At 41.6% G+C, this 24,597-nt stretch overlaps 1 protein-coding gene and 1 long non-coding RNA gene across 2 annotated transcripts; one reads left to right on the forward strand and one right to left on the reverse strand.

Moving 5' to 3' along the window:
- Positions 1–36: 36 nt before the first annotated feature.
- rps6kc1 (ribosomal protein S6 kinase polypeptide 1) lies at positions 37–22,980 on the forward strand. Its single transcript, XM_051409692.1, has 16 exons — positions 37–226; positions 1,277–1,312; positions 2,401–2,521; positions 2,919–3,034; positions 3,119–3,212; positions 3,318–3,371; positions 3,483–3,905; positions 4,709–4,833; positions 5,202–5,300; positions 7,333–7,380; positions 7,967–8,099; positions 9,901–11,559; positions 12,827–12,916; positions 18,198–18,280; positions 19,953–20,048; positions 21,252–22,980. The coding sequence occupies exons 1-16, from the start codon at positions 125–127 to the stop codon at positions 21,348–21,350; spliced, it is 3,378 nt and encodes a 1,125-aa protein (XP_051265652.1). The 5' UTR covers positions 37–124; the 3' UTR covers positions 21,351–22,980.
- On the reverse strand, positions 18,274–19,839 carry LOC127368663 (uncharacterized). The gene is made up of 3 exons (XR_007885863.1): positions 19,749–19,839; positions 19,033–19,200; positions 18,274–18,725 (listed from the first exon to the last, which is right to left on the reverse strand). It is a non-coding gene; the product is annotated as an uncharacterized LOC127368663 (long non-coding RNA).
- Positions 22,981–24,597: the final 1,617 nt, after the last annotated feature.

The following is a 24,597-nucleotide window of genomic DNA, read 5'->3' on the forward strand; positions in this document are numbered from 1 at the left end:
GCAATAGCAGGGAGTTTCCTCAAGGGGGAGCTCTAACTTATTTGCCTGCCTGTCACTGTGCTGTCAGGGGATGAATGTGAGCGGCTAGCCGGCTGGTAGCTTTGGCAATGTTGTCACTATCAGAATGATATCGCAGCGGGACAGAGGAGAACTTGCTCGTTTTTATACTGTCACAGATCCTAAAAAGCACCAGAAAGGCTATACTGTGTACAAAGTCACCGCAAGGGTAAGTACAGGGACGGTGGACTCTCTGACACCAAGGCTAATGCTATGTGTTGTTAGCCAGCTCGCTGTGTAGCTTCAGCTGTGCTAACCAAGCTAATATGATGCAAACACAAGTAACGTTACTTTAACCTCTTGAGGATTAGCCGGCAATGGTAACAGCTTTTGTGAACACCACATATGTAACTAACAGACACACTCAGACTTGCGTAACGTTATATTTTAAAATATGTTTGTTTGTTGTTGTTTTTTACCAATAGGGAATTATCTAGTAGCTAACTTACATTAGCCACATTAGCCAGACCTAAACGCTTTGTTGACCAGTGTTAACAGCTAGATAGCTAACTATGTAGCTTAGTTAGTGGTGTATGCAACGTTACAACGAGCCTTAAGGAGCTGCATCTTAAACCTGTCCTTTAACTAGATAGGTGATTCATATTGTCATTATATTTTGAGTCTAGTTCCCCAGAGATATGCTTTGATGTAACGGTTTTTTATTTATTAGTTATTGTCCCAACTATTGAAGTCTATTGAAGCTGGGATTGAAAAATGTCAAAGCAACTTAAGAAGTCACATGACAATAGCTTAAACATCCTGTATCTATCTCACAGAGTCAGGTGCTGTCATACTCTAATTTGCTTTCATTTGTGAGCATGGCTCCCTGTCCCCATTAATAATATGCAGCAACTCACAGATCAAGCTGGTATAGGGAAGTGAGTCCTTTGATGATGAAATGAATCCAGTATGTGCTGGGATTTTACAAAGACATGGGTAGACTCCCAGTTTAATCAGTTAGGACAAGAACAGGCTGAGTTTCTTTGTCTCTGCCTGCCTGTCATCCTGCTTGTTATGAATGTTGGTGATGTCTCGTTCTTACTCTCAAGACTTCCGTCATTCTCTGTATAATGCACTCATTGTCACGGTCAGGGCTGTGTGCCTGCTCATGCTTTTGTGCCACTCTCACAAGAGACCAGCTCTGACATCTTTGTAGATAGAAATCACTCACATGGAGACTCTAAAGCCTTGAGTTTTCTTCTCCCGCTTCCACACACAGATAATCTCCAGGAAGAGCCCAGAGGATGTCCAAGAGGTAAGACATGCAGCCATTATTTTTATATTGTGACTTTGTGAGTGTGCAAAGCAATGGCAGGCAGTTGACTTTCTTTCTTGAAGAGTTTGAAGGAAATTTTCCCTGCAGGGTTGGAGGATAAGGACTGCTACTGTGTATATAATACTGCTACTTTGTAAATAATACAAGATTTTGGTTATCTCAGCAACAACAAATTGAAAGTTACACAAGTAAATATGTGGTCAGAGGCTGTGTGAGTTCTGTGTGGCTCAACGTTTCTTATTAATCTCCTTACACAATTTTATAAAGCAAAGCTTCATTTTTCTGGCCAGAAATTTCAGTGGAAAAATAATTAATTTAAAAAGCCAAGAATTAGGCTTCGGCATTACGCCTACATTGTCCACAGCCTCTCACATCTGTGCTCAAAACAACTAACTAAACAACAAGTTTTTCCAAACATTTGACTATTCCCCTTTCACCCAATGTATCTATGAGAATGCAGTAAAAACACCCATGTATGTTGTCTTACATTTGACACACGCTGAGGAATGCAGTCAAGCCTGGAACCAGTGCTAATGCAGCAGGCATGATGTCAATTACTGCATGTGTTTCTAAGAGACAGTGAAAGAGTTTTGCACACACATACCTCCATTATTGAGCAGTGCTCCTGTTTGGGAGTGGTGTTCAGTCCAGTTTTTCTCACAGCAGCAGACTGGCCAAGATTTTAGATTTTATTTTTCATCTCAACATTAGGCCATTTTGTTTTGCTTTATCCCACTGAGTGAGGGAGGAATGACTGCATCCAGGTTTGTGTATGAATGGTTTGGCTTCTGTTTCATTGCACAAAATAGCTTGAGATGAGGAATTTCACTCGTCATATGAGTTTGACTGATATGAGTCTCAGTCTTTCAGGCTATAGAGTTCTGTAAAGTTCTACATTTTTTATTGACTTTAACAAGACATAATGAACCCAAGCAGTGGTAAACAAACTTTATATGATCCATTTGGAGAAGCTTCACACATTTTTAAACCCAAAAATTGATCTCTTTGTCCATCCTCTCTCTCTCTCTCTCTCTCTCTCTCTCTCTCTCTCTCTCTCTCTCTCGTAGATAACAGTATGGAAGAGATACAGTGATTTCCGAAAACTTCATCAAAACCTCTGGCAGCTGCACAAGAATGTATGTAGCCAGTCAGAGCTGTTTCCTCCCTTTGCGAGGGCCAAAGTCTTTGGTAAGGAACTAAACCCCTTGATTCCCTTGTGTCAAACATTTAATTAAAGTCCTGACAAAGGTAAAGAGACCAAATGCTAGTCCTTTTTTTTTAATGCTTGCATTAGACCTAGATGTGTAAATCCACCTTTTTGACCGTTTGATTGTTTTGGTCCTCTGTTACCTTAACATGTGGTTGTTAGTGTTAGCGATCTTCTCTAAAGTGACCACAGAAAAACTGCTGTAGTAACTTTTCTGTAGTACAAGATAATAAATGCTGGACCTTAGTGATAACTCTGCCCCCTTAAGGCAGCTTAGTGTTATTACTCAGTCAGTAACCATTATTCATTCTTGCCATGATCACTTAAAGGCTATATGTGTGTGTGCATGTGTCTTTCTATCCATGTATGCATGTGCAGGCCGTTTTGACGACTCAGTAATCGAGGAAAGAAGGCAGTGCTCTGAGGATCTGTTACAGTTCTCCGCTAATATCCCTACTCTCTATAGCAGTCAGCACATCCAAGATTTCTTCAAGGTACCCAAACACACACACACACGCAGAAACACAAACATTCTCCCTCGGAGACGACGGACTGCAGTGTTTCTAATTCTTTTCAAGGGAGGTGAGGTCCACGACGGCTCGGAGCTCATTGGACCAGCTGAACCCTTTTCTGACTTCTTGGCAGACAGTTTATCAGACTGCAGCTCTGACGGTAGGGTTACACACTATAACTCTTCCTCACAATCATTCTTCTTCAGGATTTACAATGACTGTTAGTTCACACTTGCTCACAGATGTGTGCAAATGTTTTTTTCAGTTCAAAGAGACATCAGTGGTGCAGATGATTTGACTATCACATCTGAGTATGGAGGTAAAGTGGATTTAAGCATCAAAATAGCACCTACCTACGTTAGAGCTCATTTAGATTTTAGTTTTGTGTCTTTATCCGCCTGTATTAACCCTAGCATTGTATTCGTCCCAGGCCCTTCCAGTGACAGCGACCTGACATCCTTGGCTGTGGATACAGACTCTTTGGCTGGGCTGGATGATGGCATGGCCTCAGGTCGCACCTCCCCAAACCAGCCACAGGGGGGAGCCACCAACATTAGCAGCAGCTGCAGCCCTCGCTTGCCCTCCCTGCACAATCGCCGCACCCCATCTCCTGCCCCAGTTCCTGCTTCCTCAGCCCCTAACCCAGAGGTCAGCTGGCCAGGCCGAACGTCACTCTTTCCCGGTAGTCTGAAGAAAGGCGGTAGTGTCAACCCTAAGGACGTGAAGTCAGACTACCTAGACAGAGCCAGTGAGCTCATCTGTTTGGCTGTACAGAAGGAGAAAGAGCAGGACTTCCAGGCGGCTTTCTCCTGCTATCGCAGCGGAGTGGACCTGCTGCTGCAAGGAGTGCAAGGTCAGTTTGGGAGAGAGCTGGGTAACTTTTCTGTGAGGTCAGGCAGTCAATTGATACATTCTTTCCTCTGGTTACCCAAAGTTGAAGAAAGAAGGGACAATTATTCAAGTGCAGATTTAGTTTTGCCGAAATCATATACAGGTATCTTTGTGCTTTTTAACTTACGGTTAAATCAGTAAGTTAAAAAAAAGTTAATTCAACTGCAAAAGTAATCTGATTCCCTAGTTAGCTCAGCATTTTACAGGAGATACACCTTTAATGAAGAATGTGTCTAAACCAGAAACAGGAGAGTGAGTGAGAGACCAAAGGAGAGAAGTGTGAAACTGAAACTCAGGTTTATTTAGATATGTGAAAATGTGAAATCAAACTCGACGGTCAGTGAGAAATTTGGGCATATTTATAACTAATCCTTCATAGTCTGTACAAAGTGCGGAAACGTTTCATTGACGTATGTAGTCTGGGGGAGGAGCAGTAAGATTTGCTAATAGAAAAAAATATGAGAGTAAAAAATAAATGGAATGCGCATTTATGCACACCATCATTCCTATTAATCTGCCCTCCATTGGTCACACTAGCAGCTGGGTGGCGGCAGAGCTGTAGAGAGTAACCAATGACTCTGATCTTGCGCCTTATTGTGGAAGTGCCAAAACAAAACCCACTTCTACTTCTCACAAACCACTTTTACTTACTGTCACTGTTATAACATGCTGTTTTGTCAGTAAATAAAATGCTGGTACAGAAACTTTGAACACTACACTACACAAACTGCTTCATAAAGAAGAATTATGGATCTCACTTTTCAGGTGAGCCCAGTCCCACGCGGCGAGAGGCAGTGAAGAAGAAGACTGCAGAGTATCTGATGCGTGCAGAACAGATATCCAGTCAGCATCTGAGAAGCGACATGGGTCAAGGGTCAACACAGACAGTGGTGAGTGGGAGGGAAATTGGCCCATATGCTGTCGGTGTTAGATAATGCAAATTTGCCTTGTATGCATGCATCCACCCTGGTCCTTAAACCACTTGAGGCAGTGTATCAGAGTGCCTTTAGGTTTATTACAGATGAAAACATCACAGCAAGTCTGTGGTGAAAAATGTTAAACCTATATTTTTAGAATTCACATTGTCAAAGATGATCAATTTACAGCTGAATCTTTTCATATTTTTGACTTTGACTCTTTTTTATTTATTACTTGGGTCACATGTTGCAAAAGGTCATGATACCTAATGAATGTAACCGTATTCTAATAATAAATGTATACATCATTAAATCACTACAAAATGTGCTTTTTATCCAAGGCTTTGGGGGCACAGTGCTGTCCTTCCACCAGCAGAGGAGGCCAGCAGAGTCCATCCGAGGAGCTGAGAGCTTACAGGGTGTTGGGCGTCATAGATAAGGTCAGTTTACTGTTGCAACTTGCAACCACATTTTGAGTTTACTCTAATATTGTTTCATTTATAATCACAATCAATAATGTGCCTTTTTTTTTATATGGAGAGAGTGAGTAAAAGACACAAACAGACTCTCCTTGAATATTATAGTAAATATGGTAGAGGAGAATTTTTAGGGTGAAAATGAAACAATAATCGTGGTCCTAACAAAGTAATCACACTCGTTTATTTAATAATTGCCGCAGCCAAAGTAAATGCAGATGGTATGCATCTTCAAATTTCTCCTTGTGTCCTTTCCTTATCTGAGGCAATAAAACGTAATAGATTTACTGGATGCTATGGTAAGGACTGAGTGTGTGTATGTTTAGCGTCAGTTATGACTACCACAAGGTCAGTTTAGGTTGCTGGTCCTCTCAACCAGCTGCCCGCGAAGCAACTTCACCACTCAGCCATGAAATGACTTGGCAAGCAGCTCAGAGAGCGGCACACAACATTGAATCAATGATGCTCGTCCTCCACACACACAAAACCCCAAGGAAAATGTTGACACAATACCAACATGTGTTACTCTACAGAGGTGCACGCAAAATCCACAATATGTCAGAAACAAATCAGACACACAGCAAAAAAAAAACGGCATAAGCGGAGCTTACTCTATCCTGAAATGGCCCTGGCTTTCCTCTCCTCTTTCTCCTCCTCCTCCTTCCTCCTTTCACTTTTAATGGGGACAGAGGGGACAGATGGAGAGAGCTCCTCACCCTACTGCCCCCCTCCCTCTGCCCCTCTTCTCCACCTCCCCCCTTCCCTGATGTTTGTGTCTTAATTATATTAGCGCCCTGGCTAGCACTGCCACTCTGTTTACTCACAGCTCCATTCATATCCATTTAGCCTGCACCTGTTTGGTCCCCGCCAGGGTCACATGGAGAGAATGCACCCACAAAACATACGCACGCACTCCACCACGCATAAACACAGACCGCCTAACACACATATGCTCAAGCTCTCCCCTGAGACGGTGAGGGAGCAGAAGAGCAATGGAGATGTCAGAAAAGGAGGGAGGAAATAAAGATATTAGGAAGAGCCGGAGCCAGAAAGTGAAGTAAAGTGAAAAGAGAGATGGTAGCAGCTTAGAGATGAGTAGGGATTTAGAGAAGCCACTGATAGAGATGACTGTCTGCTATGAAACATTGTGCGGCTGTGTAGTGACATTTACCAAAGAAAACGTGCTACAAAATTAAAAAATGTAGCTGCACCAGATAGCAATTTGTGCCTGTGATGTATGAACATTAATGGGAATGACCAGCCGTTGGGCTAGCAGATTGCTTATATGTCCATTTTGGGGCAGCAACTAAAGATTATTTTCAATAATGATTCATCTGTCAGCTATTTTTCCTATTGTGAAGTCTGTGAAATGACCAAAAATAGTGAAAAATGGTCATCGTTATGGTCATGGTGATTTTTTCAGATTGTTTAAACGCTTTCAAACTCTAATGATACTCAATTTACAGTCATGTTACAAAAGGGAAAAGCTGAAAATCTTATTAGAGAAAATAGATTGATAAATTACTGCTAATGATGAGATTATCAAAAATTGTTGTCATTTAATTTTCTGTCAATCAACTAATTGATTAATGAACCAACTAAGTCATCTCTATATACAAGTGTTTATAAAAATGAGGTAATTCTGTCTGTAAAACTTTTAGAATGTTCTTTGTTTTTATTTGTAGGTAATATTGCTTTTTAAAAATAATAATATGAAAATACTTCTTAGTTGCAGCCCTACTACTGACATCTAATAGATTCCTTTTAGTCATTGTTAGGTGACTGGGACTTGGTTTGGTCAACACAGCAGGATCCAAAGTGTTAATGCCAATTTTTCTGGTATAATTTAGGGATCTACATTTATCTTGCAGTGACCCTCATGTGTGCCCTGACCCAGTCATTGAAAAACACTGCTCTGGAGGACATAACCACTACATCATCTTAGACTGTGTATATCTGTTCATACCTGGCAATTAATGGCACTCTTCCATCACAGGTTCTTTTGGTCATGGACAAGAGAACACAAGAGACGTTCATCCTGAAAGTAAGTGTAGTGTGTGTGTGTGTGTGTGTGTGTGTGTGTGTGCGTGTGCGTGTGCGTGTGCGTGCACCCCGCATCCTCGTTGTCCTGACTGTAAGTGTAAGTGTGAAGTGTGCCAGAAGCCCCTGTGTGTGACCGGTGTAATTGATTCTAATGGGCCTGTCCCTGTCAGCTCCTCTGCTCTCAGGTGTGAGACGTGTGCCAGATGCCATCGCACAGCGCAGGCACAGATGACTACACACACACACGCATACCTACACACACTCGCAGCAATGTGAACTTTACGTGTAGCGCTGATAGATTTGTGTGACTCTGTTAAAGTCACGCGCTGTATGTGGCTTGATGAATCCAGTGACTTTGGGTTGCCATGGGGCATAGCTGGCACCTCTTTAATGGGAGGTTTCTCCTTTGCCACACTGCCTTCCTCGTTATTTTTTTTTATTTTTTACACTTATTCTCCACAAATTAAAACCCTCACCTTCCTTTTCCTCCTCTTATGCCCTTCTTATTTGGGTTCATTTTTCTTTTATCCTCACATCCTTAAATGCACATTCTTTTTTGCTTACTCCCCTCCTCTTTCTTTTTGTAGGGTCTGAGGAAGAGCAGTGACTGTGGGCGGACTAAGAGGACAATCATGCCTCACTCTGTACCCCACATGGTGCAGCTGAGGAAGTTCATTGTCTCTGAAGACACTGTTTTTCTTTTGCTGCAGTATGCGGAAGGTAAGACACATACACACACACACACACACACACACACACACACACACACACACATCTCATGCTCATCATTTGTATCTTCCTTCTTTTGTCTTCTTTACCTCCAACTGCCTTCTCCCTTCCTTCGTCTGATCCCTCTTCCCCCCATCTCCCACCCCTCTCTCTCTGCCCTTGTTCCAGACAGATGTTTGATAGAGATTGGGTGTGTGTCACAGGTCATTATTCTGAATACCAGGTGGCGCCATGCTTCATTAGCTATGCCAACACCTGGGCCTCCTTACATCCCACTCACTCTAGGATGTGTGTGTAGCTCGTGTGTGTGGGTGAGTGCGTACAATGAAATACAGCCATATTTTTTAATGCCCTGTAACCTATTCAATCTGGCGCACTCTATAACCACCCTGCGCTAATATTAGTGGACAGTATTGAATATCATATGGGGCTGTTCTACATGATCTAATAAAGCTAATCAAATGCCAGAAAAGGACATAGTTTCACCATGGTTACATCCCAGCTCTGTGATTCAGAAAATCCGGGGTTGCTTCTTATGCTTCTATAGTATGCTGTTAGCAGCTGATGGGTTGGGTGAGGAAAGACAGGCAGACGGAGGGAGGCAGTGACCTGAGTGACATTGGACAAAACAACATGTGGATGGTTTTACTTTCTAAGCCATCGAGCTGCCCCGCTATCATTATCATCACTGTGAACTCCCTATCCATTCTCATCACACACAACAGATGCTGGCTTCCAATTGCTCACACTACAGCTGTGTATCTATCTATCTATCTGTATGTGTGTGTGTCTTTGTGTGTAAGACAGAGAGTAGTCAAAATGCTAACATTACACCGAGAACTTAAAACACACTCACACCCCAACCCCATTTAGCTTAATTGGGTTCAATGGTAACAGTTTTGTTTGCCTTGGTTACTCATTCCTAAGTGGAAACTAATTACCCCTTTTCTAAATAGTCCCAGTAACTAAGGAGCCCCAGAAGCCAAAGTCAAAACTTAAAAGGCTCTTTTTTCCTTTTTGCATTTCTACATCTAAAGAACTGTGAATTTTAGGTCAGCTAGCAGCAGAAAGACCATTTTTGTTTTAGATGCTGTGTTTTCATGGACAGAATAGTTGACCTTTACTTACATATGAATGTGATAATACTAATTTGCGGGGAATCAAATAATCACAAACTAACCTTAGTCTTACAGTAAAGGCAGGCCAGGTGGTATTCCAGCCTAAAAGTACTGGTTGCCTTCTGGTTAAAATGGTTTGGAGGAATGTGTGTGTATGTTTTCCGTCAAACAGGGCCTCATAGCGAGCTAATTTGGCCCCGATTTGGCTGTAGTACATAACTGCATTGAAACAGCTTTAAGAGTGGTCTACTACATACATTTGTTTGTTTAATTCAGCAAACCATCCCTATCCCTGTGTGGATACTACTGGCAGCGAATGCTTGCTTACTGTGTGAATGAATGGTGTACGCAAATTGTAGCAAACAGAGACTTCTGTTTGAACAGTCAGCAACTTTCAGAGCTGCTACCCCCGGAGCAGGAACTTTTTGGAACAATGGCCTAGGTACTAAATTTAGATCAAAAGTTCCCCCGGTTGAAACACAGGTAAAGTTGCTGAAGTTCCAAGAAACATTCCTGGAAAAATTCCTGCAGTGGAAATATGCTGTGATTATCCAGAAATTGCACAGCTTTGTCTCTAATTCCTCATTCAGCGTCTTAATACCTCTGCTTACTGGTGTATTAGATACACCCTCCTTTTTTCTTTGTCTTTAATGCCATGTTTCCTTTATCTTTAGGCGGGAAGCTGTGGTCTCACATTGGAAAGTACCTTCGTAATTCCAGCCCAGAGGAGAGCTTTGACATCCCTTTCATCCAGAAGAGCCACACAGCGGCTGTACACTCTCCACAACATGCTGTACCACAGCTGGATGTAGGTTCAGCCAGTTCTGGTTCTGGGCCAGTTGCTTGCTCTGATTCTATTTCAGGGCTGCTGAAGGAAGGGAAGACCCTCATCACGTCTCCTCAGAAAAGGGTTCTCCCTCTGAGGCTTATCGAACAAATTGGGGCCCAGTCAGACTCCGGAGCTACCTCTGAGGAAGAGTGCACCAACAGTTATTTGACACTTTGCAATGAGTATGAACAAGATAAAGTAGAACCAGATGCACTAGAAGAGGAGGAAGAGAAGAGCGAACAGGAAATGCTGTCACTGGAAGTGCCCATTGCGACGACCACCACTTCCTCTCGTAGTCGCTCACTGCTTAGCAACGACAGCCTCTCTTCACCCATCAGCTCTCAGGAACTTGGCTTTTTCACTGAGTCGTCTGACAAAAGTTGCCACACCCTTGACAATGAGCAATACCGTGGTGAGGGACAAGACCACAGTGAAGTTTTCAGTCCTTTGCCCTCCCCTGCTGTGCCTCTGTCTTTGGATCAGTCCAAACACACACCAATGGAGTTTTTCCGTATTGACAGCAAAGACAGTGCAAGCGAGGTGACCTGTCTCGACTTAGGAGAGCAGCGCCCATCTTTTAAGCCAGTCCCCATTTTTTCTACATCTGACTTGGGCTCGGATGTCACTGAAGATCTTCCAGAGCTGGCTCAGGAGGTCAGGGGCCACAGCTCGGAGCTTTGGGGGTTGGACTGTAGCGATAAAGGCTCCAATGAGTCGGTGCCAGTCATCTCATTTAAAGAGGCAGTAGTTGAGGATGAGGGTCACCCACCAGACCTTTTGGTCAACCTGCCTGTAACCAGTGGGGCTGTAGACTCTTTACAGGAGGAATTTGAAACTTCGGGAGTGTGTCTGGGCCTCGAGGCCACAGCCTCACCTCAGAAGTTCATCCAGCCTGACGTTTTACAGCTACATAGCCAGCCTGAGGAAGGGGAGGAGCAGCCACTGGAGCAGGAGCTTTCATCTTTGTGTACAGCCTCTGCAACTTGTGACACCAGTGTTGCGTCTTCCTCTCCCTTTAACTCACTGTGGGATGACTGCAGCTTGGCGTTTGGGCACGAGGACTCTGATAAAATGGTGGTTCATCCTGCATGCCAAAATAATGACCTTCCCCTTGACTTTCCAGTTACTGACTCACTTAATGAGAAACTAGAGGCCAGTACAAGAGTAAATACAGGCTTGGTTTCAGACCCCAGTGGCACCAGCACAGGCTCTAACCCAGCCACAAACGGGACTGAGGCCCGTGCAGTGGTTGAGAGTTTATTAGGTCTTGATGGTGAATCATCAAGAGTTATTAGTAATACAGGTGGCAGTGAATTTGATAAAGAAGTATCACGGCTGTTTGCAGAGCTGGACGAGCTGTCGTTGGCAGCATCCCAAGCTCGTATCCCGGAGGAGTTTGTACGATGCTGGGCCGCAGAGATGGTGACAGCACTGGATTCTCTGCATCAAGAGGGCGTCATCTGTCGAGATCTAAACCCCAACAACATCCTGGTTGACCACCAAGGTTAGACCACCATTATTAACACAGACATTTATGCTGTAGAATTATGTGAAAACATTTAAAGATGTTTTGTAAGATCACAAAAAATATTTAGACTGCGTTATTAGTTATTAATATTAGCTACAATACTATAAATAACAATAACAATAATGCTATAGTATAGCTATAATACCAGGGTAGCATTACATTAAAGTTTAGTTACAGAAAGTTTAGAAAAAGATACAGCTGTGAGTCTCATCAAACGTGAAGGGAGATAATGCCAACATCTGCTTTCTGTTACACCCTAACACATCATTCATGTCACTTCATGGTGGAGATCACAAGCCATTTAGATTCCTTTTACAATAGTGTCTCTACAGTGATTATTGACTAGAGATCATGCACCAAAACAAGAAACCAGGGAAGTAAAAGTAAATCTTCTGATGGCTCTAAACCTCCAAGAAACATGAATTGGAGAATTCTTGCATTAAACAGAGGCTTCTGCTTACAGACTATTAGGTGGCCTATTTAGAGTTTCACCGCAAGAACTTCAGACATAAATAGTTCAATAAAGACCTAATTAAAATCCTATCGACTCTTGGTGCTGCTCATATTTCTTTTACAGCGAGTATAAAATCACATCCCTCTGAAGCTGTGGATGTCACATATTTCTCCAGCCAAAAAACAATGACTTGTATGAAGTCTGCTTATTTATTTCTTAGAGCAGATAGTATTTGACTGATGGTCTATGTCAGTCCAACCATGATGTAATCTATTTACTAAAATGAAGGCTCTTTCAGAGGCGAAAGTGTTGTTTTACCAGGAGGTCACAGATTCCCCCTCAACTTCTTCTTTTGTCGTCCTACAATCATCTCTCTCCACCTCGTTATCAACAAGCGTCTAATTAGCTGAGTGGCTGTTTTCGTCTCCCTGGTGGTAATTATTGTTCTAAAGGGCCCATCAACGGCGTAGTGTGGTGCATCAGTCTGGCTAGCCCAGGCTAATGGCCACGGCTACCTAATGACACCATTAGTTCTAATGATAGCGTTAACGGGTAGCCGCTAAACAGGAGTAATCGCAGGGGCTGTGTGCTTGAAAAGCTCGCGGAGGGATGTAGAGAGGCAGAAAGGAATGGAGGAAGGAAGTGCTCTAAAGGTGAGTAAACAGTTTGAAAAGTAGCGAGTCGGAGTGACACTTGACTGTGTGGGGTTGACGAGGGGCAGAGCACGAGATGAATATTTCACACTTAGACCTTGAGCTGAACACGTTCCGTCTCTTCCTGTCTCCTTAGGTCATGTCCGACTTACCTACTTTTGTAGCTGGAGTGACGTGGAGGAGTCCTGTGACAAAGAGGCCATTGCCAATATGTACTGTGCACCAGGTGAGACATACATATGCATGCTTCATACACTTTTTCTGATTTCTCTTATTGTCTCATTATATTCTTATTAATTAGGAACTTTGTTTCTGTTTGTGTGTTTACGTGTCAGTTGGGAGGTTTATGTGGGGCTAATTCTATACAGGCATGCAGGGCCATAAGTAGGCCACTTTCCCATGGTCACAAAACCCTCATTCATAACTACGCATGAATAATCCAAGTGTAAACTCAAACCACTCTCGACAATAGAAACAGATGAACACTGATTCTTCTTGACTCTTTGATAAATACATGTGCAAAGGTGCTTTTCCCATTCCAAACCACATCTAAACGATACAAATAGTAATTATCATAGCAGTGTTACTTTACTTTATAATTTACACTTAAAGTGGTACATATCTTGGGAATAAATTAGAAATATCTTCTATCTATTTTTTTATTCTTGCTGTCACTGTTTTGACAAGCTGGATCTTGTTGTAGTTCTCTCATTGTCCTGTAGAGTGTGCTGTTGTGCAACAGTGAGCCAGTAGTGCGATAGCCCATGTGTTGCCCCCAGCAGGTTTGTGGCAGCTCTGGCATGCTGTTTACAAGCTGCCTAAAACAAACTGCTGCTAGACTACAGCACCTTGTCCCTACTTAGCACTTCTGTGTGTGCGGGGGTGATTGATTGTGTGTGTGTATGCATGCACATGCATTTGAAATCTATAGGCGGATATGTTTTTTAATATGGTGCTGCTGCTTTAAGCACATGGTTTGACACTTGGCACATGGGCTGTTGGGTAGATTATGTGTTATGTGTTTAATTACATCTTTCTTAAATATGCAGCATAGATAACTGTTACCTGAAAAACACTGGACGCACTCTGAGACGTACACAATGACCCTCACACCCATTCACTCTCCCACGCACTTATATTATCACTCATATTCATCCTCTCTCTCAAGCCAGGAAGGTCACTTCAGATTTAAATCCTCCTTGTGACTAGAACATACAGTATGCCACTGTTGTAATAAATCTGAAAGCAACAAATGCTCTATCTAATATCCAAAGTGTGCATTTTTATTCCCTTAGCAACAGCTTGTTTAAAAGCCTACTAATGGAAATAGAAGCACATAGAGGCATATAGTGGCCAGCAGGAGATGACCTAAAGACACAGGAGTGGAGCTCAGCATGAGCTGAGCAGCAGGAGTTTAAGCTACATTATGAATAACGTAGCTTAAACTCTAAGTGCTAAACCGAGACATGTTTGCCACTTAAGTCATTATGTAATAATGTAATTTTCTTGTTAATATGAGTCTAAGAGTGTGGATGGTAGGTCTGAAAGGTAACACATAATATGCTAAACAATCTTATTTGAAATAAATTAGGTATTCACTTTTTTTTTAAGGTAGATTTTGTCAAAATGTACTTAACTTACAGTTATTTATTACAGCAATGTTGTGCCAGTTTTGAATCATTCAAATAAAGTTTAGGGCTGCGACCAATGGTTATTTTCATCATCAAATAAATTACAGTTTTTTTTTTTACTGCTGTCCACAAAAGTAATATTTTGCCTGACCAGCAGTCAAAAAACTGTAAGGTATTCACTTTAAAATAACATGAAACTGGGAAAATTAAACACATATTCTGACTTGAAAAACTGCAAGCTACTCTTGGTTTCTTTATTTGACAAATGGTTGATTAACATTGACTTGAAAAATGTAATTGAATACATCCATAAATTAAGCTGTGCTTTCAGCTCTGTAAAATGTAGATGTAGTTTGGTTTTAAAGACTGAAAATGTTAGACACTTTTTGTGAGGAGCTGGAGCAGGCAATAAAATCACAAACCTGGCAAAAAGTAGCACGTTATCAGTAGCACAATAAAAATAATTAGGTTGGTGCTCTTTGTATCACATTTGGGCGGTGTTTTCATTCAGCTCCAACAAATAATGAAAAAGATTTTACAGCCAAAGATGCCCGGTAAAAAATGTTAACTGTTGGGGATAAAAGCCAGGAACTGCACTGACCTCAGCCCAGGTATGAAAGGTCTTGTTAGTTAAACGACTGTTGATCCCATGTGGATCAATGGTTGTAATACATATTAGCGGCCAGCAGGGGGTGTGTTATGCTGTTGTTGAGCGATAGTATCACTTCCACATCCGTTGACTTTCCTACTCAACCACTGGAAACTTTTTCTCTTTTTCTTGTGTGTCCCTTATGTCAATAATTCTTTGTTATTGTTGTAAATCCAGGTATGCACATATCACAAAGCAATGACTGTCATCTATTTTGCTTGCTTGTATTTACTGCAAACGCTACATTTGATACATGCATGTATCTATAGATGTATGTGCTTGTGAACACACACACACACACACACACACACACACACACACACACACATTAACGCAGAGGTTAGTGAGTGTGTGTCTCTGCTGCCCTTGTTATGTATTGCTGTTTATCCAGACAGGGTCAGCTCTAGCGATGGCTTCATTCCTGATGACAGATTTATGACTGTTTGCCAGAAAGCTAGCAGGGGGCCTGCTGTGACCGTATGTGTGCGTGTGCGTGTGTGTGTTGGTGTGTGTGTGTGTAAGAAGGAGGGAAACATGTTTTGAAAACGCACGCATTCACACCCAAATAACACGGGAGTGGACTTGGAAAATACTGTGGCAGTGTATGAATCTATTTATTCTGCACTTCTGCTTATTTACTTTCTCACCATTTTATCATTATACATAAACATCTGGTGGCTTATGTTTTGTTCTCTAATAAGGGAAAAAAAAACAAGCTGTTGAGTGACAGTGTGACGCAACTTAATTTGAGCAGAAATGGCAATTGTTTATTGTTCTGTTTAGAGGGAAGCCAGACCAAAACCAATTGTCTTCAGTGTCCAAGAAAAGGGAAATTAAATATTCTTCCCCTCTGAGGTAACAAGTCAGTTACTGAGGACTCCATCATCAAACTCGCTGTTTGCTTTCATTGTTTGTTTTGTTTTTTTTTATTTTTCCTTGTGCCTGCTCAGCCACTGCATGATCTAATGAAAGATAAAGTTTGGTTCCCCTTTTGACAAAGAGCTGTCATCTCATTGTTTTAAAAGGCTTGTCAATTAAGAAATTATGCCCTGAAAGTACTTCTGCTTTATGATTTTAATATTTCTCCCCTGTACCCATAGTAAAGATGAGCTTGTTTGTGCTTTAGGTTTGTTTATAAATATATGACTTATTTGGTTTTAGCAACAGTTGGCATCATTTCAACTGAGAACTCCCCAAGTCATAAGACACACATACACAGTCTTGGAACATCACACACCAATCCCTCCTTACTTCCTACCTGCGTACACTTTACTTCCTCTTTCAACAATGAATGTCTGTTAAGTTTTTAGGGAAGTCGGTCTAAGAGGAGAAGAGAAAAGTTCCTTATGGCCCCCAGGAGAGAGGAGATTGTGATTAAGATACAAAGCAGGAGGGAACTTCATTGTTAAGGGGAAAGGGAAGAAGAAGAGGCCACAAGGTTAACACACTGTATTGTTGTATCTGAACTTCTCAGTATCCTTGTTTTCTTCGTATTCTTGTGACATGAAGTTTTTTCATGTGCTGTTCAAGAAACTGGTTATTGGAGGTATGGTCAGATAAAAAAATCGGCACATCACACAGTGTAACAGTGGGGTTTGAATGACCCATGGCCTGTGGATGCAGTTTATTCTCCCTTCCCATCCTCTTTCTCTCTATCTCCCTTTCTCCCTGCCTCGCTCTGACAGAGCGGTAAGTGTAGCCAGCTCCACTGTACTCTCCCTGCAGCTCCTTAGACATTAATCCATTGTGATGACATCGACCTTGCTCTGAGACGTGTGCGGGTGTGTGTGTCCAGTATTTCCCCTCCAGCTCATAACTACGCAGGTATCACTAGTCCGTTCAATGACGATCTTCTCTCCTTGGCTGTCAAAACAGTAGTCCTGGGGAGCCCTGAAGACTGGTTGCTCAGTTGGCTGTGTGTGTGCGTGTGTATACGAAACGTGCAAGTCGTATCATAGCCCTCTCTAACCTCTGCTGCAAGAGAGCCGCACAGGCCCCTGGAGTTCCCGGCAGCCTCCAGGAGATGAGGGGTCTTTGTCTCTTATGCTCCCCCAGCTGAGGAGCCTGGTCTCTGGGCACACACAGCAGTGACCCTGGGTCCCGGCCCTCTGGAGAGAGCAGAGGGAAGCTGAGCGGCACAAGAGACCATCTGGTACCCAGTGGAGCTAACACACACGCACACACACACTCTCTCTCACAAATACACTTTTGACTTTAGCAAATGAGCATCACTCTTGATTTCTGTGTCTTACTTAAACACACACTGTGAGTCCCAACAGCCCTGCATCCAACTGGATCTCAGACTGGTTGTGGATCAGGATCTGGCAGAATGTGGAGCTAGATCGAAAGTGGACAGACTTTGGATGAATTGTTCACCTTGAGGGCTTTTTAGACTTTATTTGTGTGTAGTTTGGTGTCAGTGTCTGTTGTAAGACTGAAACAATTAATACATTTTCTGATCAGTTAAGGGTTTAAAGGTCTTTCAGACTAAAAATAAATTGCTGCTTGTCTTTGCTGTTTTGACAAACTACTTTGGGCTTTAAGAAATTTACTAATTTGCCAGTATTTCTTGACATTTGACAGACCAAACAATGAAAATAATAAACAGATTAATCAATAATCTGTGGTGTAGATTATTTTCAGGAGCTAAAAAAATGAATAGTGTGCAAGTGAAGAAAACTGAACAAAAATGTTATACTATTTGTTCTCAGTTGTTCCTGCTTTACATTTCTTGGTGTGTGTGTGTGTGTGTGTGTGTGTGTGTGTGAGTGTGTGTTTGTGTTTGAGGTCAGGTCATGCAGATGGTGTGAAGTTGCAGCAGACGGTTTCCTCAATTTAACTGCTTTTTTATTATGCAAATCACCCTTTTATGAGACACACACTTGTTTGTGTCTCATAAAAGGTCTGTGTGTGACTGTGTCCATGTTTTTGTGCTCATTTTGAATTGATTGTGTCAATTCAATGAAACATTAAGTAATCCAAGATGTCAGTCTGAAACTGTGTTTAATGTTAAAGGGTTTAAAACCAAGATACTTTATATGATGTAATCATGTAATGGGTCTTATGCATTTAGCTTCTAGGCTTAAGATCAGTAAAAAAAACAAAAATTAATTCCACACATTTGATTTCACAGTTGATTATTCTTCGCCCAACACGTAAGATATTTCTCTGCTTGTTCATTTATTGATTAAGTAAATGTCTTTTCCTCTGTTTTGCTCTCGTTTCAGAGGTGGGAGGTATCAGTGAGGAGACGACAGCGTGCGATTGGTGGAGTTTGGGTACCATCCTGTTTGAGCTCCTGACAGGCATGGTGAGTCAAAAAGTACAAAAAAATGTTATCTTTGTTGCTAAGGTGTTGTGGGATGTCTGTAGGTGTCTCTCACACTCTTTATGGTCGTGCCAGGTTGTGTGGGATTCTGCGTGCGTGTCTGTATGTGTTTGAGTAGGTGGCGTTAGTTGTTTTGCTGTGTGTGTGTGTATATGTGTGAGGTGCGTCTTGGCTGCCGTCTCTTATTCTGGTTCTCGGGGAGTGCCAGGGGTGTCGGTGTGACTTTCTCCCCCAGCCTGAGCTCCATCTGCTGGGCCAGGGGGTCAGCTCTCCCTGGGCCTCTTTGCTGGCTCCTGGAGCAGCACTGGGCTTTGAGCGCGCCGATCCGAGGTCAGCGTGAAAGGTGAAGACCAGGGCGGCTCTCAAGGTGCTGGAGCTCGGTTGGTCCAGGATCAGGGCTGTCTGAGGGACGATCTTTTAAGACAGGCTAGGGAGGATGGGAAGAGCCTTTTTGTTTTGGAAGACAACAGATATGCTATACATGCACACATACTAATTATAACTTGCTGCTCTCTTGAAGGACAAATACACACACAGTAGCACCCACATGACACCCAGTGCAGGTGCGGAGCGTCCCTTAAATTTTTTTTATTGTCTATTAAATTTGAATAAAATCTAACTGATTGCCAGTGGGCATATTTTCATATCAGCTATCACTGTTTCCCATCAATGGCCCAGCATTAGTCGGGGTGTTAGGTTAGTGCTATTATGTTGAACAATACACACCCACTTACCTGGAAAAAAAAGTCAGTCACACAGATGTCTCCTTTGATGATTATGTCTGGGTACAGACCTGGCAAGGATACACACACACACAGGAGCACATAGTGTCTCTTGATCCTTGCAGGATAAGATCTTGCCTGGAGCAGTCTTGACTGCGGCTAGGAACCCAGCCAGAACTCCTGCAGCACGTTATCGGGAGAGGGAGAGAGAGAGGGAGAGAGAGAGAGAGAGAGAGAGAGAGAGAGAGAGACAACCGGCCTAACTGATGGAGAAAACACACAGCCCCCCCCCCACCCCCAACACAAACAGCCTTACAGCTTTCTCTTACTGCACATGTTCTGTTTGTAGGTGTACATGCACTGAAAGATGTGCTGTTGCAACATGCAGTGATTACGATCATTATTGACAATTATTTTAACAATACGGCTACGTGCTGTGGTTATAAAAGCACTTGTAGGTCTTTTGCACCCTTTCTCTCACTTTTTCCAGATTATTTTTATTTTATTTCATTTTTCTCTGAGCACAACAATTCCTTCTAATTGACAGTTTGACCGGTCAGATTTGACTCTAAAAACAAATCAAAATGATTTATATTTACTGCTGCTTAACTTTTTTGCCCTTCCAGTAAAGTTGCTCTGTATAAATGATGTGTAATGTATAAACATGTCATTCTTTCTGTGACACACACAGAACTTCCAAGAAAGAGCAACAGTAGTAGAATCACTACCTTGTTGTAGTTAGTGTGATCAGTGTTGTTTCAGGTGCTTTGGCTCTTTGGTCTCCTCCTATTTGTCCAGTCCTGGTGTTCTCACATTGACCTAGGCTGTGCGGGTGTCAGTGTATCTGTCCCTTCAGCTCTCCGTCCGTCGGGTTTTTCTTTGTTTTGATTGATAGTTATCTATTCTTTCCACGCCTCCTTCCCTCTGTTCAGTCTCTGCTGCGGTGCCATCCAGCTGGAATTGGTCGCCACACCGCTCTCAACATCCCCGAGTCTGTTTCAGAGGAGGCCAGATCTCTGCTGGAGAAGGTGAGAGTCTAGTGTGCTGCTGGTAACTTGTATGTTGATATTTTGATTTCATGTACAGAATTTAACAGAGTGGCCCACTCAAATATATTTCCCCACATTGAGATGATTTGTTTGTAATTCTGTACTTCATGCAAAAGTCACATGCACTTCAAAGTGCACGCTGAAAAAACATGAACATTTCTGTCTTCTCAAATGCAATTCTCTGCTTTTTGTAAATGGGGTTTGGTGGGAACCACTCCCTCATTGCATTAGCCATGACGATATTAAAGTAATAATCTGTTGTATTTTTTTTATAAATCAAAGTAACAACTATCTCGCACTGGTTTGTAAATACAATAGCAATTAAACTCAGGACAGAGTTTATAAAAAGGTGTATATGTGATATTAAACATACACAGTTTTTGGCAGGCGTTTCCCAGCGGAAAAGATGCACAATAAGTAATTTCCGTGAGCAACAATAGTGGTTTGTTTGAAATGAATACAGTAGAAGAACTGGGTTAGCATGACCTGCTACAGTGGCTCAACAGTCACAACTAAAGGGTGTTTTCCACCTTCATCGACAGAATATACAAGTAAAAGACATCCCAAGACTGAAAACATTATCAGATAGATGATCTCTGGGAAGTCCAACAATGACAGCAGTGAGCTCTTATCTTACAATACAAAACCAGACCTCACCGTAACTACTTTAAATGTTTGGGAATCTATCTATTTTTCTGACAGATTATAACAGATAAGCAAACATCCTACACATAGCGCACATACCCTTAATAACAGAGCTTGTATCATGCTTATATCATAAAGCTAATTGCAAATCCTCAACACTGGTAATCTTTAAATGTATATTAATATGGTTTGCATGGATTTGTCTCTGCCTAATGTGGCACCAATCTGCCATGAATCCAGTGTAGTTGTGCTATCAAGGAGAGGACCTGCAGACAATGACTGCGTTTCAGTTACACTCAGTTTAACCTATGTGCATGTTAATGCTATATTGTAGCTTTGGTATGCAATAACTGTAGTCATAAAGTGTCATTTTAGTGCTTTTGGCTTTCTCTACTGTAAATGCGTGTATATACTTTGGCTCACTAGCAAAGAATGCTACAGTGACAATGTCATACACACACATATATATATATATATTATATTTTCTTGTTGGATTAAAAATATGTCTCTTTTGATCTCCATCTTGTCCTCGTGCAGTTGCTCCAGTACAATCCAATGGAGAGACTGGGGGCAGGTGTGGGAGGCGTTGATGATATCAAATCCCACCCTTTCTTCGCCCGGGTGGACTGGCCGTAATAGACGCTGTGCATTGTGGGACTGCGGAAACCAGAGTTACATGACGGGAAAACAGGTTGTTCTGAATGGACTCCTTTCAGACTGAACACATGAATAGATATACAGTAAATACAGATAATGCATTTCTGCGCACATCTCCCAGTTTATGTCCGGCCATCCAGTCCCCATGTACTGTTTTTTGTACGGAATTTGCCGAGAAGCAGTATTACCTTCCTTGTAAATTGCCTATTTCTTTATCTCATAGAGGGTTTACTGTGTAACCTTTTTGGTGCAGGGAACACTTAACAACATGTGTGGTGCAATAATTTATTCAGTAGGCGCTGGTACTGAGTGATGATCCACTATGACATTGTTGCTTTTACACTCCTCATACCGTAGCTGTAAGCCAAAATGACACGACTGAGAGCGAGAGGTGACATTTTTGTGTTTTCACTGCATTCATTAAGTACTGCATGCTTCCTGTTGAAACTGACACAGACTTAAGTCACCTTTTCTAAAGACCCTTGTGCAATACACTCTGTTTGTTGCCACCTATAACACTTATATCATTCCTCACGGAGCCCACTGAGATTAGCTGTGAGTGAGACAGGTTGAGCTTTTTATTTGATGCGGGGGTTGTGTTGCTCTGATCTAGAAACAGATATGTTATCTCATTTCCTACAACATTGTCAAACCTTTGTTTTGCCAACCCCTTTTTGCTGCCAACCAGCCCACGTACAGTAAAAGAGATGGACACTATGCAAGGTGAATGAACAAAATATTTTGAGCTAGAGGTTTTGTTGTTAAGTGAAGAATTTAGCTATATTAAGATTTGAATAGATTATAGCTGGAAAAAGGGCCGGTTTAACACACAGCATAAGCCTTCTCCTTGTGTGGAAAGAGTGTATTTCATTCACTGTAGAAAAAGAGAATAAAGAATGATGAGGCTTGAACCACACATTTGAAACCAGCCCTTTTACAGATTCTAGTTGTTTTTATGAATATCAGAGGAAACACTGCACTGTACAACACTGCATTGTCTGCATGTAGGAATATGATTTATGTAATATATTTAATACAATGAAAACTCTATCAAACAATAAATAATGTGTGTCTTGTAAATATATCTTTTTAAAGGTTGTTGTGTTGAGTGAACAGTACACCCAGGTCCGGAAGCCTTGATTATGTCCAACTTGTCAATCACTTACTGCCTCGTCAATCAAATCCTTTTTATTTGATTGTGTTTGTTCTGCTAACTTGCCACACCGTTCATGATGCTTATTTTATATCAATAATTGCAGAATTATGTGGTAAACATTTCCATCGGTACATTACATCACTTCTTGTATAATCAGATGATACTTTTGAGAATTATTGAAGCATATATCGAACGCATCTTAACACATTTCTTTAACAATATACAGAGAATCACTCTTGTACTCCACTGCACTGCGATTAATACATGTTAACTGACAGATACTGTAAATTACCAGGTTCATATTCCACCTATTAACCCTTTTTATCAAACAAACACCACAGTGAGATCAGATTTTTTTCCGTTTTCTATTGAATGCTCACTCTTGTCTGTGCTGTATGTCTGTACTGGTCTGTCAGTGCACTCTGGATAACAATAAACATACCTGGATCAGTACATCCACAATGTAGTGATGCTTCTTTTGTAGATTCACTGACTATGGGTAAGTAGCTGGGAGTGTGTCGTATTTGTTCTGAGGCTACAGTCCCTCTTATCAGCAGGAATGATACTCCTAGAAAGCCGCTGTCACTCCTGCTGAGTGTCACCGTGACAGTAATATGAGGAAGCACACACACACACAGCACACAGCATAATAAATCCCAAGCACTCATTGATACTCCCAAGCTCTTTTATGGTGCAGTTATGGTATTAGCAGCTTCCAATCTTAATAATAATTATTTAAAAATAAGTTCAAGTAAAGTGACAAATGCAGTTTTTCTGCCTTTCTTCTGTTAGTGTAGCTACTCAGTAGTGTGTTACTTCAATTTTCCTGACAAAGTGTAAATCCCATATTCAGTTACATTTTCAATTAAGGAGCTTGGGGCAGCAGGGTACATCCAGATATATGAAAGATTTTAATGAGCAGTTTTCAGCATGATGGACTCTCCGACTCCCCTATTGTTACATCTTTGTGATCACTAAGAGGTGTCTTTTTGGCAGAATGCTAAATAGTTTTAGTTTTAGTTTAGAATAGTTTTGGGAAGTTAGCTTTTTTCTGAGAGTTAGAGATTATCACTTTCATATCTGTATGTTAAATATGTAGCTGGAGCAAGCCACCAGCTAGCTCAGCTTAGCAAAGACTTGCAACATTAGTTTTTGTTTAATGCATACAAAAAACAAAGTATGTGTAAAAATGTAAAAATTACAATTATTTTATTACGTGTATTACGTGTGCTGGACTATTTCTTGGCTGGGACAGTTGATGAGCCATCGTGGCAGAGAAATAGAGACAGACCCAGGCTAGCCATTTCCCTGTTTCCAGTCTTTATTCCAAGCTGAGCTAACCAGCTGCTGGATGCAGCTTCATATATGTAGAATGTAGGTGACAGTTTTATCAATCTTCTCATCCAACTCCTAGCAAGAAAAAGCAAATAAGCATATTTCATAAGAAAAAGAAGGTTACTTTAATTAGCAGAAATTGATTTGATTTGATTTTGAAAGGTTAAACTTTGGAATCTAGCTTTTTTTAAATATTTAGAAATAAATCAAATTTTCTTTGTGGATCAAATTTTCCTGATTTAATACCCATTTCCTAATATAATATTTTCACCTTTTGAAGAAAACTCACCCCGGGGCTTGATGAACTGAATGTGAACTCATTCCTACTATGACTCTTTTACCTGAAATGACACGTGCTCATCGACACACACACACACACACACACACACACACACACGCACACACAGAGGTTGGGTGAGTTGTTAGCAGTGTCGGTATGTATTCCCTTGTGTCAGCCTCACTGCCACAGGGTCAAGAGTCTGGGATGATTAGTGCTTGTCATAAGACCTGTCTCTCATTACACACACACTCAGGGCGAGAGGTTCACTTCAGCTCAGAGAAGAAACCTGTCAATCTTACTCAGCGTACATGTGAGATGTGCCTTCGATGTGTTAGCCTGAGAATCCCTCCAACCACATTTTATGCTGCTGTACATGAAGACATTCTTCCACTAATTGTTCAGATCTTTCTGATATTGACTTAAACAGCATATTATACAAGAATCGGTATTCTTGT

This window comes from Dicentrarchus labrax, unplaced genomic scaffold, assembly GCF_905237075.1.
Source record: "Dicentrarchus labrax unplaced genomic scaffold, dlabrax2021, whole genome shotgun sequence".
Taxonomy (NCBI): Eukaryota; Metazoa; Chordata; class Actinopteri; family Moronidae; genus Dicentrarchus; species Dicentrarchus labrax.